The 18,751-nt window shown below is 46.3% G+C and overlaps 1 protein-coding gene across 2 annotated transcripts in view; it reads left to right on the top strand.

Moving 5' to 3' along the window:
- Positions 1 to 18,057, top strand: part of PPFIA4 (PTPRF interacting protein alpha 4) — a 99,349-nt gene extending 81,292 nt beyond the window's left edge. Inside the window, exons 23-28 of one of the 2 annotated variants that reach the window (XM_025211161.1) lie at positions 2,083 to 2,180; positions 4,181 to 4,356; positions 4,848 to 4,916; positions 9,384 to 9,561; positions 11,548 to 11,642; positions 16,550 to 18,057. In XM_025211161.1, coding sequence (XP_025066946.1) covers positions 2,083 to 2,180; positions 4,181 to 4,356; positions 4,848 to 4,916; positions 9,384 to 9,561; positions 11,548 to 11,606 — 580 coding nt within the window. In that variant the 3' untranslated portion in view covers positions 11,607 to 11,642; positions 16,550 to 18,057. The remainder of the gene's footprint in view (positions 1 to 2,082; positions 2,181 to 4,180; positions 4,357 to 4,847; positions 4,917 to 9,383; positions 9,562 to 11,547; positions 11,643 to 16,549) is intronic. The other variant, XM_014522737.2, reaches the window with a different exon arrangement.
- Positions 18,058 to 18,751: the final 694 nt, after the last annotated feature.

The raw sequence follows: 18,751 nt of genomic DNA, 5'->3' as shown, positions 1-18,751 counted from the left end.
TTTGCATACATGTTGACCTTCCCTCCTCTCTTAGTCAGAACCTTTACAGAGATTCCTGTAAAGGATCTTGCTGGGATCCTTTGACCTGCACTGACTTCCTGCCCCTTGGGCAGGGGGCTGGACCTGATGATCTTATGAGGTCCCTTCCAGCCCTAATGTCTATGTAATCTATGAGTCGGGCAGCCTTCTGTAACTGGGGTTTGGATCTGTCTGATCCATATGTAATTTAGTTCTGTAGCTTGCAAGCTGAGGGGGCTATGTGACCTCCTGCTGGACAGGACTACAAAGGCAGTGGGGTCCCCAACCTCTAGCTTTTGGGAAGTGATCACCCCACTCCTATCTGATCACTCAAGGCCTCTCATTCCCAGTGGCCAGTTCCTGATGTCCTTCCTGGCTTAACAGTCAGACAGGGTAGGCCAGTGGGTTAATGACCAGCATATGCTAAGGAATGTGGCCTGTTTCCTTTACAAGGTCACCAGTGGAATAAAGTCTCTGTTCAGAGCAGGGAAGGCTGTGTTCTCCTGCAGCTGTTCTTTCAATTCAGGAGGCCAGGAATTCTCCCTGAGGGAAGCAGGGGAATTCGCAGCCTCTTAACACACAACGGCTTCCCAGATCCATCCTTTTCCATAGCCTCCCTGGCCTTGTGATCCACATATCGCTCTTTCTCTGGATCTGCAGCTTCTGGACCTTTCTGGGGTTTTCCTTGCCAACCACAAGCCCCAGGAATGTCACTAGTCACTCACAGTCACGGGCAGGGCACATTGCTGGGGAGTGGAGAAGAGCACCAGGTCCAAAGGCATCCCTTCCTCCCACCTGAGCATAAATGGTTGCTTGGGGGTTGTGACCTGCACGTGGACCATCGTGGCAGAAGCTTAACTGCTAGTGTGTGGGTGGGATGAAGGGTATTGCCCCCCACGCACGTCCTGCATAGGGGGCTTTTGCAGAGCAGTCATGAACCCTGTGGAGTGGACAGGGAACACATGTTCACACAGTAGACGATGATGCAAGCTTTACATGTGGATGGAGAGACTGTATAGCCCTCTGTGAAGGTGCGTCTCAGCTGGCAGCTCCTGGATGTGCTGGGGGTTCCAGGTTGCAGTTTTACTCTTAAAGTTCAAATTCTGCCTAGGGCAGGGGTGGTCAGACCCTGGCCTTCAGGCCAAATCTGCCCCCTGTGCCATGTCATTTGCCCTGTGGAACTGTCTGTGGGTCCCTAGGGAGTCCTGCACATGGGGCCTGATCCCAGGCAGAGGCAGTGCAGGCCCCCTGGAGCCTGATCCTCATGCGTGGGACTGGGTGGAGGCAGTGCAGGGCCCTGGAGCCCAGTCCTGGTGTGCAGGGTCCAGTCTGGCCCAGAGAGCAGCCCTACACCCCTCATCTGGCCCACTAGGCCAAATGGTTGAGTGCCCTTTTCCTAGGCGTTCAGTTCTAGAACGCCTTGACTTAGACCTGTGCAGGAGAGGCTGGATTTTCCCCTGCCTGCCAACAATAGAGGGATTTATTGCCTACAGTCCCACCCCAGCCTCTTTTGGAGGAACAAGATCTTCTCACTCCTTGGAAGTGGGGTGAAGTACAAAGATTTCACCTGCCACCTGGGCTTGGCACAGGTATCAGGAGAAATCTCAAAACTCTGGGGTATTTCTGGAAGCTGCACTACAGCAAGCAGCCATGAAGCTCTATTCCATAGAGAAAGTCTGAGCTATGAGAGGAATGCGGGTTGGTGAGTCTGGAGCCAAGCTCTTTCATACAGATACTACAGAACTGGTGGCGGTGAGATGCCCACTGTAGATGATTGTGGGAGAGATTACAGGGATGTATGGGACAGACATTTGCAGGGAACCCCTAGTGTTCATCCTCCAGAGAGCAAAGGATTCTTGCAATGAGCTTCTGAAGGGTTAGACTCAGTTCTGATGTTTTTGGCCTTTTCTATGCTGGGTCAAGAATACATCCCTTGGGGTTTTTCTAGTAATAAGATTCAAACCTATTATCCTGGCGCATCCCACAGCTGGTTTGTGAACCCAGCTGAGAAATAAAATCCTGGTGTTGCTTTCCAAGCATTAAGCAATGTGTTCTGTTCTCTAGTACTAGCCTGCAGTATGGCATCATGTGCCTGAAGAGGTTAAACTACGACCGCAAGGACCTTGAACGGAGGCGAGAGGATAGCCAACATGAAATCAAAGGTCAGTCACAAGCTAAAAGATCTTTCTGGTGTCTGATGGAAAACAACACCAGGCGCAACCTGCGTAATGTGCTCATTTTCCTATCTTCCTTCCCTCAGTTTTAAATGCAGAGGTTGTCATGGAAAAGTCAACATTCCCCTAATAATGTCAAACAATTACAAATTGTTATACAAGGGCTTTTCTACTCAGGAAATTAGTTTCTAGTAGCTATTCTACAACAGCTCACTATGTGGACTTTCTTATCCCACATTAAGAGAGTCCTTGGGCGTGTCTATACATCACCCTATACCGCCATAGCAATGCGCTATGTCACTGTAGTGTGTTGCTACAGCAATGTGGGGTGATGCGGGTCTACACGTGACTGGCAGCTACTTCACCATAGTGGCGCGCTCCCCTGTTTTAGCTCACTGCTATGGCGAAGTAGCAGTGAAAACTAACGGTACACTGCGCGCATGGTGCAGTACAGGTAGTTATTGCACCATGCTTTAGTACTTGCAAAAGTATTGCACCATGCTTTAGTACTTCCAGAAGGAAGTACTAAAGCACAGCACAGTAACAGCATCACCGTAGGGTGATGTGTAGACGCACCCTTTGTGCTGTTCAGCTTAGTCCACTTCGCACAAAAAAATCTTTGTATGGAAAAGGGTGGCTACATGAGGAGTTAGTACAAAAGAGCTATTGCCTTTAAACTTATTCCTTATTTCACAGTAGTTTAGCTGTGTATACAAGCCATAAATAGAGAGGAAATTGGCATCTCTGTGGAAGCTCTTTGCAAATGGAGACTACTCCCTACTGAGCCTTCACTTAGAAGTAGATTGATTTTTAATTGGCTCTTCCTCCTCCTCCTCTGAGGTCCTGATCCTGTTTTGTCAGAGCATGAGCTGTGCATGTACCTTGAATTGTTCAGGTAGGAGATAAGTGGCAAGGCCAGAGTTATGTTACCAGCATGACAAGTTAAGTAGACTGTTGCAAACAAAGGTTTCAGTCCTGCCCTAACTAAAATCAATGGTAGTTTTGGATTCCTTGACTTCAGTAGGGTGAGGGCATCAGGATTTACCGTGAGAACTTGGCTTCTGAAGTAGAGCTATTCCTAAACAGATTGGGGGTTCCAGCTCCCCAGTTAGATGCACCTTTGTAAGAAGCTGGCAGTTCCTCATTTTGGCCAGCCTCTTCTCCTTAATTCAGTGCTGAAGGCACCAATACTGTTCTTCATTTCAGCTTTCATCTTGCTCCCTTCGTAGACTATCCACCATCACTGCCAGAGTCTTGAGGCTAGAATAGTTATAAGGTCACTAGATCATGAGAAGAAAATGTCAAATGTTAATATTAGAAAGAGAGAAACTGGGCTTGTCACTCTGTATCTGCCAACAGTGTCCCCATCAGCTTGCGATGTAAGAACCCAAATGCATAGAGCAGCCTGGTCGTTTCCTCTATCAGATATGCCCGTGAAAGGGAAAAGCGTAGTTGAACATGCGAGGTGCCAGCTCATGCAGCAGCGATGCACAGTCAGATTGGCTCCTTCAGGGGGCAGCAGGGTACTCATGGAAGAGTGACGCTCCATGGGCATACCTCACCCTGCCCTGCTTTAATAATCCTATGATGGCATTAGTGTTCATTGCTTATCTTAGCTCATTTATCCTATATAATGAGAGCAGGGAGAGTTTTAGGTTTAATTCACATAGAAATTTTCTTCCTATGAGTATTTTTTTCTTTTCAATAAACCAAAATGAAAATATGTTTACTACTACTGCTGGTCAAAGGGGAGAAGGGAGTGTCCCTGAGGCCAGTCCTAGCAATAGCCCTTAATTTGGTCTCAGGAGACAAGTGATTAAATAAACTGTGAGAAGTTATTATATAGGCAACACACTCTGCTCTGTCATGATATCATCCCAACATGGGCCAGTCCATATTCAGGGATTAGCAGAGCTCACAAGGAACTTGAAAACCAATGTAAACCAAGGTTTCATGTGTGCTGAATGTATGACCCCATTGTCTTCCAGATGTATTGGTCTGGACCAATGACCAGGTCATTCATTGGATTCAGTCCATCGGGCTTAGGGAGTATGCTAATAACCTCATCGAGAGTGGAGTACATGGAGCACTCCTAGCTTTGGATGAAAATTTTGACCATAATAGTCTGGCACTTGTATTACAAATACCCACTCAGAACACCCAGGTAAGGGGAACATTTCCACTGAGGGCTTTCAGGGAGATTATTGCATATTACCAGTCTGTCTGTCTCTATCTTGTCCTCAATTTAAGTATATCTAAAGCATTCACTATATTGGCATTTAAGTGCTGTTGCTCAGTCTCTGGGATTTCAGAGAACTTGAAGAGGGATTCATCCAAGAAATATTGATTTGAAGATGCAATTGCACTTACTTGACTCTGCCTCTTCTACTGATGATGGAGAACTTGACTTTAGCTGTTGCCTCTGTCTGTATTGTTCACATAGTTTCAAGATTCTTTGCAGTGTAGCAAGATATTTCCAGCCTGCTTCAACTGCATGTGTTGCATGGTAGCATTTTAGCTGTCAGAGACTTGCGCTTTCCTCCCAGTGGTAGCACTAGAAGTAAGACATTTCTGTCTCTCCTAGTGCAGTATAATTTTGTGTTAAATCCATCCTCCTTTACAGGTGGTTACTGTTACTCACAATATTATTTTTAGGCTCGACAGGTGTTGGAGAGAGAATTCAACAATCTGCTTGCCTTGGGCACCGATAGAAGGCTAGATGATGTGAGTACAAAGTACTGTTCTGTGACTGAATCATTATGGGTATTGGACAAGATTTTATTACATGAGAGAGAAAGCAAAACAACGTTTAGACAGGTGGAGGGGGATATGCAGCAGGGCTAGCCTCGCAATAATTGATCTTGTCACCTACAGAAAAGGACTACACTGCTCAGAAGTGCTTGCCCTGCTTTAACCGTCTTGGATAAAATCCATAGGAATGATAGATATACTGAGCCATGGGGATTCAGGATTGCAACCAGTACCTTTAGGCAAGAGGAAAAAGAGAACACTTTCTAGCATTTCATTATTTCTGTGGGAGCAAAAACCTGTGTCAGCAGCACTCTGCTTTGCTTTTTCACTTAATTAAAGAGAAGGGGCTCACCACACAGTAAGTTTACAGATAGTGATACCAGCTCCCTGGGGAGGTGATGGGAACAATATCACTTGAATAATTTATCAGTGTACTAGAAAAGCCCTGAGGAACATGCTGTTGAGCATAATCATGCAGTAGGGAATACAGTAGATGGAATCTAATGCATCTTTTCTGTCTTCATTTTCTGTGGGCTGACCTACAAGGTGCCATGTGGTTTACATTGCCTCTGCTAATTCCCCCCTGATTGCAGAAAATTAATACCATCTTTAAGGGAAACACAGGCTGGACGCACAGTCCATCTAAAGCTGGTACAACATGGAATGTTTTGGGTGGGGAGGGTTGAGGAGCCAGCTAGAAAAGGGCTTGGGCCTGCTGTGTTTGACACCCTTGCAGAGCTGTAACTTGAATGGGTTTTCAGGCTGAGTTTACTCCCTCACTTGACTCCTTCACTTGTAACTTTGTCAGTGTCACAGTTAATGTCCTGTGATGTGTGTATCAATAAATTCAAAACCTGTGTTAAAAGAATGTGCAGGGTCCCTAAATAGCCTACACCAGGCAATGTTTCTGAAGATCTCTAATGTACAGGACTCAGACTGACCAAAGTGTGTTCCTATTTGTTGGGGGGTAGTGAAGAACACCATGCTGGGGATTTTATTTCCGTTGCTTGCCTGCAGCTGACAGTGGTGATTGCTGTGCTCAAGCACAACTAACCAGTGCTCCAGCCCACACTCTGCGTTCAGAGCTCATAATGTCAAGCTATTGAAGCAGGTAGCAGGTGACAGGTGACTGTCGGCCTTGGAGCATATCAGACACTACCTCCACTCTGTTACTTGTTCTCTAAGGTTGGATTTAGGATAAGACCAATAATACTAAGCATTTGCTCAGTGTGTTAGATATTCAGAGGACAGTTTAGGGGATAGGCTTGGGCCCTCCGTACAAAGTGACCTCATGGATTATCATTGTCATGAATTATGCATATGGCATTAGCTCCCAAGAGCCCCAGCCACGGATTGGAAACCCATTTCACTAGGTGTTGTACAAACATCAAACAAAAAGATGATCCTTGCCTGAAGACACCTTCACAGTGCTTCATAGGGGCAGCTGTACATATGTATGTGCCCTTTGAAATGTTTGAAAAGTGGCAGAAGCATCCCAAAATAGTGCTGCTTGAACCAAGGTACTATTTTGAACTCTTGCCCAGACTAGGTAACTTGGTTGAGACAGAACTAAAGGGAATGGCAGGCAGTCCTGGCTAGACCCTCTCATTCATGACATTTACAGCATAGCATCAGGCTGAAGCCATTGGTCTGTGCTAGACAAATTTTTAGTGTGTCATGTGTGCCATAATGTGAGAGCAAATCAAGAGTGTCTTTGGATTAATTCCACAAGTAAATGGACACATCTACATATGCATTTGATTCGGGATCAGTTTAGTCATAAGTAAACTACTTGCGAGTAAATGCTCTCAGGCAGGCATCTACACAGGCAGGGAAGTGGGAGCAGATTTGCTGCTAATGGCAGCAAACTGCTTCCTGGGGCCCTGCAATGGGTCCTTGCCACCAACAATGGGAGCTGTATGCAAGCTGGACAGTTGTCTCCTGGCCGGGGCTGGAACTTACACCCTGCCCCTGGGGGCTGCTTGCTGCCAGGGTGGAGACAATGTCCCCTTGCCCCTGGAGGGAGATCAGGGACAGGGGACTTGGGAAGAGCTGCAGGGGAGGGGCAGGTCCCAGCCCCCTGCTCTTATGCTCTGGTGGGCTAGGTAGTTTGATGCTAGCTGCTCCTCCAGCAGATCGGGGCAGGGAGTTAGCACCTTACCCATCCCTGCAGCTCTTTCTAAGCCCCGTGCCTTGATCGTCTGATCAGAGCACAGGGCTGGAACCTGCCCATGACCAAGACAGCTCCCAGCTCCCGCCCTGCACATGGAGCGGAGGAGGAAACAGGTTTCCCAGCCCCCTGCCAGCTGGGAGCTCCTAGCACCAGCTCCACACCATGGAGCCAACCATGAACGGCGTGTGCCCCTGGCAGCTGGGGGGGCACAGCTGCGCTGGCGGGAGCGCAGTGGTGGCGGGAGCCCAATGGCAGTGAGCGGGGAGTTCCCACAGATGCCGCTGGCACTGTCGGTTGCAGGGGGGTGGCAAGCGCCGACTACGAGTCAGCAACTACCCACAGGCACTGCCTGCAGCAGCAGTCAGGGGCGATCAGGGACCGCCTGCAGGGGGTGCACCACCACGCACAAGGGGTGCACATGCACCCCCTATGTGTCTCCCCTGGGGCTGGCACTGGGAGACCCTTATCTCTGACTGCTGCCCCCGCAGTTGCGGAGCTGGCACTGGGAGATAAGAGTCTCTCAGTGCCAGCCCTGTGGCTGCGGAGCTGGTGCCGGAAGATAAGGATCTCCCAACCCCCTGCTCCCTGATCTTGATGGCAAGGCAGGGGCCGAGAAATAAGGATCTCCCAGCCCCTGCTTCCTAATCATGATTTCAGAATAGGGGGACTCGGAGCTCCCTGCTGCTGGGGTAGGTGGACATAGTCCCTGCGTGGGCTGCAGGGGCAGAGCCCACCCCAGCAGTAGATAGCTCCCAGGGGAGGGAGCAGTCTCCCGCTCCTTGATGGATAGCTGACTGGAAGCAGATTTATTCCCAATCAGGTGTCTACATGAGCACTGCTGTGCCATTACTAGTTGAAAGTAAATTTGTTACTTATATTTGCAGGTAGCAAATGTATTTGCAACTAGCAGTTTACTGCATAGTAAGCTTGTGCACATGTAGACGCACATGCTTACTGCACAGTAAAATACATTACTGTGCAGTTAAGCATCTCATGTAGATGTGTCAGTGTGTCTAAAGTAATGAAATTACAGTGTGCAAGAAAGTAATTTTATTTTGATTCCTGGTGCAAATTTAGATACCACAATATGCAGTTTGAAATGCAGCTGTATTAGATCAGGTAGTTTGTAGGTTGGGTGCCCCATGCTTCTATTCTCCTCTCCCAGTTTGGCTCTCCAGGTGGCTTATATCTCCTGCACTGACACATTCCCTCTACTTGGTAAGGAAAGATGGCTGCCTCAGAAGTCCCTGTTTGTGGTGCATCATGGGAGATATAGTCCACAGGAGAGCCCAGACCAAAGATAAGAATGGAGATACTTGGCAACAGAACTACAAGTCTTATGAGACCTTCCAAATCCAAATTAGTTTTGGTGGCTGCCACTAATAGCCACACACATTATGCTTTCAGTTAGGTCTTTTCAACGCTCAAAAATTGGCCAGAGATGCCAGATTAGTATATTCTAGTGCAGCATGATTTTATTGCATAATTATCATCCTGACATGGAAGTGTAAATTCAGCCAAACCAAATTAATACTACTCTTATTCTGAATGGGAATGTCCACACAGGACTTTAATCCAGTTGTATTGATCCAATTTAAATTCATGTCTTTAGTTATTCTGGATTCATTTCCACATGTGAACAAGCCTTTGGTTAAACAGGAATTGTGGCTTTGCCACTTTGGTGTGGAATATAACACCACCCATCCACTTTGTCACTAGTGGGAATGGCAGAGGTGCTGGTTTAGCTCCTGGAGGGGTGGGGGCAGGAGTGCACTGGGTAAAAGTGATGGGAAAGGGTCTGTAGTGCCAGAGGGTGCGAAGGTCTCCTAGAGAGGTTGTAAAAAGAGAGGAGGGTGCTGCTGATGGAATAGCAGAGTTCGCTCCTGACCTTCATCTCCAAGCTGCCACTTCCTATTCCTTGTGTGTTGCACTAGAATGTGGACATGGGGAGTGCCCATCTCTACGATACAGGGGTGTCAGGGTCCCACCACCCGACTTCTCAGACATGTCTGAGCTTCCCCAGTCCATGCTGCAGATATATCTGAGACCTGTTCCCTGTATCACAAATGTATCTGCTGCAGGTGTACCTAAGCCTCACCACCCACCTATGATGCCAGAGTGCCTGAGCTCCCACCTGTCTGCTGCAGGCATGTCTGAGCCCTACTACTATGTTGCTGGAATGTGCCAGTCATTTGGACTGGATCTACATCTCCAATGGTGCATGGCAAGTCAGGCTGCACACGGCATAACCAGCCATTCCCTTTCAGGGTGACGACAAGGACTTCCGGCGAACTCCATCCTGGAGAAAGCGGTTCCGCCCTCGCGACATTCACAGCATCAACATGCTCAGTGGGTCGACTGAGACATTGCCTGCTGGATTCCGAGTAACCAGCTTGGTGCCACTGCCGCCGCCTCCTGTCCCACCGAAGAAAATGCCGCCAGAAGGTAAGACCTGTGGCGCACTGTGGAATCATTTCCAGGGCAGACATTCTGCATCCGGACATCTCACCTGTTATAACACCTATAATTTGGGTAGTATCCTCTCAGTGTGCCACTTGCAAGTGCACTGCTCAGGCACTCCTTCTCTGTGTGGGAAGAAGGGAGGTCTGCACAGCCTAGACCAAGTTATTTTCAAATGGTTTTGGAGTCTACCTGCAGGGAACATTTGCTCTATACCTAACAGTTTGTTCCTCAAATCTCTTCTTGCTCTGGGCCACCATTCTCTGATTCCCCCAGAGGCAGGCAAAGTAGGACAGGTTTCCTTTGTTCTAGTTTTTGAAAAGCTCACAAGATCAAACACAATAGAGGCCCTTTGTTCTACTGGCCAAGGAAAGATGATTTCAACAAGAAAGGGAGGAGGCTGGACTGCACCTTTGTGGAGTGGGAAGCAAGGGACTTCACCTGCATGGAAGTGTCTCACCACCCCATAGTAGGTGCCAAGAAGCCCTGTGTATCCTACATCAGCACAAAAAGCTAAATGGCCAGGACAGGAACTGCAGTGTAGGCCAGGAGGGATGGTGCCAGAGATTATCCAGTATGAAAGCCATGCTTCAAATCATAGAAACATGGAGAAGGGAACTGGTCTAATTCGGGAGATTGTCCTAAGGTCCAAACATACATTTTGGCTGCTTTAAAAGGGAAGGGGGCTGGTGCTGCTTTGGAGTATGCAGCATCGTTTCATCTGCATGATACTATAGCAATTCCTGGTGAACTAAATTGCCCTAACTTTAATCTGGATGAAGCAGGGCTAAAACTGGAGTAGTTTTGCTTCACAATCAAAGGTAACAGCTGCAGTGTAACAGTTTGAATCAGTATGGCATTATGCAATTCTCCTAATCACTAAAGCAAAGTGCATGGCCAGCATTGGAAACTAGGGCTCCTTCCCTAAGTCACAAAGGCAAACACTGTCTTTCTTGTTCTTCTAGTTCTATGAATCTTTCCTTCTTGTCTATCCAGGGGTCTGGCTTCAGTAGGAGGATGTTCTCAACCCTGCCTAGCCTGGGCATTGATCTGTAACATGAGAAATCAGGGATCAGACCTGCTCAGGAAGAAGTGTAACCTAGGTGAATGCTTTAACCACTAGAGCAGGGTCAGTCAGTCACTGGTTGTGATTTTTGCTTAGATGCAGTTAGGCAGCATTTTGCACCTTCCTGGTGAAAGTGAATTGGGACTGAGAACAAATGGGGTTGCCGCCTCTGGGATTGTATCATCTCACTTCCAAGCATGCACTGTAATCACGGCAAGGTAAACATGTAGACCTGTAAGAAATGTGGACATCTTGAGCTCAATTCAGGCCTTTTCACTGGGCAAAGGGGAATGTTTCATGAGTTAGATGCCAGAAACCTGCATAAGTGCCACTCAGACTTCTTAGTAGTAAAGCAGAATTTTACATTTATACAGGGGAAAAAAACCTGAATCTGAGACTTTTTGTTAATCCTTGAGCTGGGGCTTTCATAAAAGCCCCAAGTACTGTGAGACTAAACATAAAGTCATGAGAGTTGGCAACATTGGGATGCACACTACTGGGTGTTTAATGTCTAAGAGTGTGAAGAAACTTTTCTAGGAAGGAGTACTAAACTGCTTCAGCAAATTGGGCCAGACTGTGTCAGGACCTACACCAGCCTGTACAAATTGACAGGAAATTTGAGGTGATTTAACATGCATCTTCTAATCTGCTTGGGTGAGGCTAAATTTGTGTAACTCACATCTTTGTATGACAATTATGCCTGGACCCTGTTTAACAGCACCAGATGCTAATTGTGTATTGACTAAAATAGTGCAATTTTTCAAACCCAAACCACTAAATCCTGTAACAACAGTCCAGACAGAGCCATCTCAATGGGCAGCTGAATACTAATTCCAAACTAGATGTGGGCACCACAGTGTCTCTAATTGCATGCTCTGCTGTGTTTTGCTCTGACTCGCTTGCAGTTGGTTCATCTGGGTCGCAAAGATTGGAGACCTCTACAGTTCGAACGTACTCCTGCTGAGGGTCAGTCTCTAGTGGGAATCAGCCCAGACCTTGGGTAAGTTTCAGAAAGATCTGTCATCTCAAATAAATATATGTGATGGGGAAACCGAGGTCCAGAGTTCAGACAGGGACAAGATCAAATTCAGAGCCCAATTAGTGGATATGTGGCATAGGTTACGTACACAGTTTTTGTAACTACCTGTTACAATCAGCACAGGTTTTATTCTCTGAGGACTGGGTTGGAGGAGGGGAGTTCTGTGGGGGTTGATGAAGCACACTGGTAGTACCCAACTATTTACCCAAGACTTACTCCCCACACCATCATTCTGTCTCACTATTTTATATTTTACTAGTTACATGGCTACCCAATCATATACCCCTACATCATATCAATTCTGCTTAGTTACAGGGCTAGCCAGTCATACAGCAACATAACCAGGCTCTGTTCCTGCATTCATAGAATCAGAGAGAAATAGGGCTGAAGGGACCTCAGGAGGTCATCTACACCAACCCCCTGCTCAAGGTAGGAGCATCCTGTCTAAACTGTCTAAACAAATATTTGTCCAGCCTGCAGGTAAAAACTTTCAGTGATGAGATTACACAACCTTTCTAGATAAACTCTTCCAGCATTTGACCACCCTCATAGTTAAAAGCTCTTCTGCATATCTAACCTATGTCTTCTTTGTTCCAATTTAATCCCTTTACTTCTTGCTCTGTCCCCTGTGGAGAGAGGACAGTTGATTGACATCCTCTTTATATTGTATTTGAAAACTTCTCAAATGCCTCCTCAGTATTCCTCCTTTAAATAATCCCAGTTTTTCCAGGATTTCTTCATATCACATGTTTTCTAGACCTCATTTCACTTTGTTGCTGCCTTATGGACTCTCACTAATGAGTTCATATTTTTCTTGAAGTGCATTGCCTAAAACTAGATGCAGTATAGCACTTCAGGCAAGACCTTACCAGGGCTAAATAGAATGGAAGAATAATTTTCCATGACTCATAGGTGACTTTTTAATTACTTTTCAGTAATCTATTAGTTTTTTTTATGACAGTATTACAGTGGGGACTCATATTTAGCTTCTGATCCTTTTCTTCAGTACTGTAGCCTGGCCAGTCATTCCACATTTTGTGTTTTGTGCATTTGATTGTTCCATCCAAAATGCACTATGTCGCACTTGTCCTCATTGAATTTCATCTCATGCATTTTTTGAGTATTTTTGCAATTTATTTAAGTCATTTTTTAATCTTAATTCTGTCTTTCAAAGTGTCTCCTACCCTTCCCAGACTGGAGTCATTGGCAAATTGCAATTCCATCCTACAACTCATTTCCAAAAGTCTTAAACAGTACCAGCCAGATCCAGAATAGATCCCTTAGGAACTCCACTTGATACCTCCTCCCAGTTGCACACTGAGCCATGGATGACTACTCTTTGAACACAATTATCCAACCAGTTATTCACACACCTTATAATATTTGTACATTGACTACGTATTTCCTTAACTTGCCTATGAGAAAGTTATGGGAGATAGCATGAAAAACCTTGCTGAAGTCAAGGTATATTACATCCACTTCTTTCCCCCATCCACAAAGCCCATCACATGGCCATAAAAGAAAATCAGGTTAAGTATGATTTGCTTTTGACAAGTCCATATTAGCTGTTCTAGATCACCTTGTTATTCTTTATGGGTAGAATTCTAGTTCTCTTTGTGCATCTAAATGGCAGCTTTCCAGCTGTGTAAATGGAAATTTTGGTGCTTATGCACAGGAAACAATTCTGTTCCCCTGCAGTATGGACACATCAGCATGGACAGTAGCCTGTGCATGGGTTGGGTGCATCCATAGCTATAGAAGCACACACAGAAACCTATGACTTGGTCTTCCTCTTACTTCTAACATACTTAAGAGTGCCTTTTTGTTGTTTTTTATGCTCCCTGTTAGCTGTATCACAGTTTGTGTCTTTGCCTTTCTGATTTTGTCCTGATCTGTCTGTATTATACTCTTATACTTCATAGTCAGGTTTCCACTTCCTGTGAGATTCCTTTATAAGTTTCAAGTCATTGAAGGGTTTGCTGTTTAACCAAGCCAGTCTTTTGCTATTCTTACTTTCCTTCCTTCACACTGGGACCACATGTTCTTGTACTTCTTTAAAGTACAACCAGCTCTCCTGGACTCCTTTTTCACTTAGACTTAAGCATTTTCACCAGTTCCCTTGAGTTTGTTAAAGTCTGGTTTTGTGAAGTCCAGAGTTGTTATTTGGCTTTTCTCCTTTCTTTTGCATCAAAACGGTTGTGTTTGAAACAACTACAAAGTGAGGTAAACTACTAAACAACACAATTTTTAATAGGATTGTGAGCAGAAAGTTTGACAGCGCATCATTGTAGGCAGGCATAGAGCCTATATACAGACAGACAAAACCACCACCAGATTATCTGATAACAGGCGCCTTTGGGTGACCTGACAACAGATCAAGGTAAAGTGGCTGAACTTTCAATAATCTACAGCCGGGTCTTGTAGATAGACTTAAGGAAAACATATAACCCAATGCAGCGTTGCACGGCTGGATTCCCCTAGTATTATTCCTCTGCCTTCATTTTCGCAGAACCAGCTCTCACTGATTTTTCAAAGCTGATGAGAACTTTAGTATCTTGGCAGGGTTTTTTAGTTTCCTTGGTTTCTTAAAGCATCTAGTTTGCTTAGTTTCTTTGTTGCTTTTTATAAGCTGCCCTGAGCCTTTGCTGAAATAAAAACCAAGTTAAATTAATAAATCACTCAATAAATAAATAAATAACAAAGGGTTGCCTTTGGTAGTTCAGAAGCAAATGACTTCTTCTCCTTTCCTTATTCAAGGAGTCCAGTTGTGGATCAGGCCCAGTACAAATAAATAATTCAAGCCCATCCCTGTCCCTGAGTGCCCATAGCCTGGTATTTGGACAGCATGCCAAAGGAGTAACATGACAACAGGGGGATGCGGTAACTGTAGAGATGGTTGCATTCATGCCAGCTGCCATGGTTATAATGGGATGCTGCTTTCTCAGCATTTCATTCTAACTAAGCATTCTCATCCTATCCCTTCCACCCCCCTCCCATGGAGAGGCGCAATGTCAGAGGCAGCCCAGAAATACGAGCAGAGAGGATCCACAGTCAGAGGAGGGAAGGTGTTAAATAATCTGCTGTGACAAATCATTTGTGGGTGCAAATCAGCTCCACTGAAGTCCATGTTCTGGGTCTGGGGGAGCAGTCAGCAGAGGCCCCATCCCATCCTTATTTCCAGGAGTATTTTACATCTAGAAACTGGCATCACAGAGCATGTATTTTAGTGAGGAATCTAGAGTATGTTGCTTTTCCTCCCTGCACAGGTTATTGATATCCACCCCCTCAGAGCAGATACCTTAGTTAATATCTCTCATATCTGTATCACGCTTAGCTGTGCAAGGTACTAACCTTTACTAATGAATGTGTAACACTTCCCTGTGAGCCTGAATAAAGAGGGGCACTGCAATGGGAAATAGAGGAGGAGCACAGGGGGTTGCCGAATGGGGAGTGGGGGCAGATGGGGTCAGTGTTTCTGACATGAGCCCATGGAGGGCAGAGAGATGCCCATGTGTTATTCAGACTGAGCCTGAAATGATGATGCTCACTGTGGAGCTTTGAGCACTGCCATGATGCAGAAGGCTGTGGAGGGCAGCTCGGAGGCCTGAACCTGGCCCAGCACTAGGCCTAGCTCAGCTTAATGGGCCTCCTTGCCGTGTCTGCCTCCGGAGTAGTTGTAACCAGCCCTGGTAGATCACACCCCATTCCCATTTGTTCCCTAGCTTCTGTTTCCCTAGGAAATGGGGCCAGGCCACAGTCTTGCTGGGTTGCTCTTGTGCTAACTCAGCAGTTTATGACAGCGGGGAGAAAGGAGATGCTGTCTAGAGGTGAGAGGGGTTGGCTCAGTTACCTTTGCTTTCCATTTTAAGCCTATAAAACTTTGCTGTGCTCCTGGGGAGATGTCAAAGGCTGTCTCCAGTGGCACTTGGACTGTATTGCCCTAGAGAGAGGCTGTTAAGCTCCTGACTGTCCCTGTCCTATTGCTTTATTATCTAATGGGGGTAGCTCTGCCTGATGGAAACACTGGCCCTAGAAGAAGCTTCTGTAGCTTTCCCAGCTGGGAGATAAGCAGGCATCTTGCTAATGTTGATCACTCCTTATTTCTATTGAAGTAGAACTTGCAAGCCCCAGTGAAGTCTAGGGTCTTGCTGAACAGACGCTTATGGAGATACTGTCCCAGCCCTCAGAGCTCACTGTCCCTGATAAGACCAGTCAACTGATTTTGCTCAAATCATTGCCCTGGTTTCTGTCCTTGAGCTGTCTCTATCTCTAGAAGTGTGAGAGCTTCACTGGAATGTAGGGAAGATGGTCCATGGGTTTGGGCATTAGCTTGGGATGCAGAGAACCAGAGAACTTTGTTTTCTGCCATGGACTCCCTGTGAGACCTTAAGCAAGGTCCTTAGCCTCCTGAGGTGTGTCTGCACAATGTCCCCAGCGTTCCCAGGAAGACTGTCTCTTTAGCACATCCTATCCATGCACTCCTGCTCACATGAGCCAACTACAGATGTGAGGCAGTAAAGCAAGTGTGGGGGTGCCCCCTACTGCCTTCAGACCTCTTGGAGACAGATAATGAGCTCAGTGGCAGTGGCTTCATTGCTTATTTCCATGTATGACATATGTGAGCAGGTGCAGGTGGGCAGTGCATACATGAGAGTGCAGCTCACTGGATCCCAGCAGCATGGGGGATCTAGCTCAGGAGGATGTAGGAAAATGCAGACAGGGAAGAGAAGTACTTGAGAAAAGCCACTGGGGTTTCTGACTCCTGCCTGGGTCACATCTGCTACAAGTCACCAGATGAAGATGAGCATAAGTAGCTGCAGCTCAGGGTAATATCTGTCATGCTAACAGGGCTCTTCTGTGTTTTGCAGCACATTCCCACTACCTGTATGGCCACATGCTGGCTGCCTTCCAGGACTAGCCCAGGGTACAGGCCGTGCCTGTTCCTCAGCTCCAAAGAACAGACACTAAAATCCAACCACTTAAGGCCACATGGACCGGAAAGGACGTTCTCTCCCTTCTGCTTGTACACAGCCCCCCAATCTCCTGTTTGATCCTCATAGGTACCAGTAATGTCTGTGGCTTTTCTGTCATCCTTTTTCCTCACCTGGGTTGTAGCATATACTTTTCTGAGAGAGGACATGGGTTTCTCTCTGCTGCAGGTGTGTTCAGTAGACAGCACTGTGTTTCTGTCCGAGGTTTGGGATGGCCTGACCAAACATGAGAGATGGAGGCACCTTGAATCTGGTCTGCAATATTTGTAAACCTCTTTTCTGTGTATATTTCATTTTGCCAATATTTCTGAGGGCAGCTGAGCCTGCTTGTTCTTGCCACGGGCACCTAGGAGCCAAGAGAAGACTTCTGCCAAGAGAATGAGAGATCAGGAATTCAGAACATCGCACTTCTGAATTCTTCCTCCTCTACAATACACAAGCCAGCATGCTGTGCCCTCAGGCAAGGACCTTCTGCTGAGACAGGCTGCAGTGGCACAGGGGGAAAAGGGGCTTCTAAACCAGGCTGCTGTGTTACCCTTAGGAGTGGGAAGCATCTGTGTCAATCCAAGGCTGGAGACTGCTCAATGGCAATGGGTTTGTAGTGGGGTTTATGCCATAGAGAACAAAAGACTATGATAAGGATGGAAGCTGGGAAGCATCGCCGCTGATGCAGGGCAGAGGGCTGCTCCTTCTAAAGTGGCACATTAGGCCATTCCACACAGCATTTCCAGGTACCATTTGTACACAATCGTGTGCATGTAAGAGCCAAACTGATGCTGAAAGCACCCTGAGAATTTCAGGCACCCAAGCAGAGCTGCACTGGGCTGTGTGGGGAAAGGCTGGCACCATCCCCACATCTCCCTGTCCCACCCACGAATGGACCAACAGAACTGCATGTGACACATTTTAGAAGTACCATGGTTGATGCTCCCACCTCTCATGGGTGCATAGGGAGTTCCTGCACCTTCACCCTCTCAATGCGTAGGAACTGCCCATGCCTCCCTCCTTGAGATTCCAGATAGCAATCAATTCAGGAGGCTCTTGACTCTCTCTATTTCTTCCTTGTAGGGTAGGATCTATTTGTCTCTTCATGCCACTTTTGCCTTGTGTGGCCCCTGTTTCTGATGTGGTATTTATTGATGGCTGGAATGACCCATACTTATAATGTGCTGTTTGGAAGTGCAATATCAGAGAGACTGTACAGTTGCAATGTCTTTTTGGTGTATTATTGCCTAATACAGTATTAAATATTTTTTTAATTTGAAGAGTAAGTGACCCCTTTATATCAATGCCCTATTTCTTTTGTCATATTGGTACTGCATGGATTCCAAACCCTGGAACTGGGTCAGGAAAGGATATATGTGTGTTCCAATAAACAGGATTTTAAAGCAGTGCAGGCTTGCTTGTTGTTCTCTTCTGTAAATATACACATTTGGAGATGTAGGTCCTCTACTTAGATGCTTGCACTCCAGCTTCACTGGCTATAATTTGTAACAGAAGTGAAATAAAGACAGCAGTTCTGATTAATTAAGTGCCTACCCAGAGAGCCAATAAGCATGTTTGGGGGTGAAAACATCCATGGTAGTATTTGAACAGGCTTGGTGGACCCAAGGGACTTCAAAGAGTCAGTAATCCCCTGCGTAGATGCTAAATTTGCAATTCCTAGATCTTCCCAGACAGATGCTTAGCTAACTCTTCTTGAAAATCTCCGGTGAGAGAAGTCCCACAGGCTTGAAGATGGAAACCACTACTGGGCACATCTACATGTGCATTAACGCACTTTAGTCAATGCACATTAAATCTAGTGCCTCCATTGTGAGGTACTAGCAAAATGTGCATTATCCTGTCTTAATGTGCATTAACTAAAGAGGATGGGTGCCTGTACACAATCTGGGAAACTGCTCTGACATGCTGTAACTACAGCGCGTCAGAGCAGATTCGATAAATTGAGTCTGCTGAAGTGTGGTAATTACTGTGCTCCAACCAGCCTCCACGTTCAACAAGCTTTAGATAAAGCGTGCCCACTGCCATTTTGAAGCACAGGGACGCTGATACACGAGACACTCTGGGCGTTTTAAT

The sequence above is a fragment of the Alligator sinensis genome, unplaced genomic scaffold (genome assembly GCF_000455745.1).
Source record: "Alligator sinensis unplaced genomic scaffold, ASM45574v1 scaffold766_1, whole genome shotgun sequence".
In the NCBI taxonomy this organism is placed as follows: Eukaryota; Metazoa; Chordata; order Crocodylia; family Alligatoridae; genus Alligator; species Alligator sinensis.
Note: the sequence above shows the minus strand (reverse complement) of the source record. Positions and strands in the feature narration are given on the sequence as shown.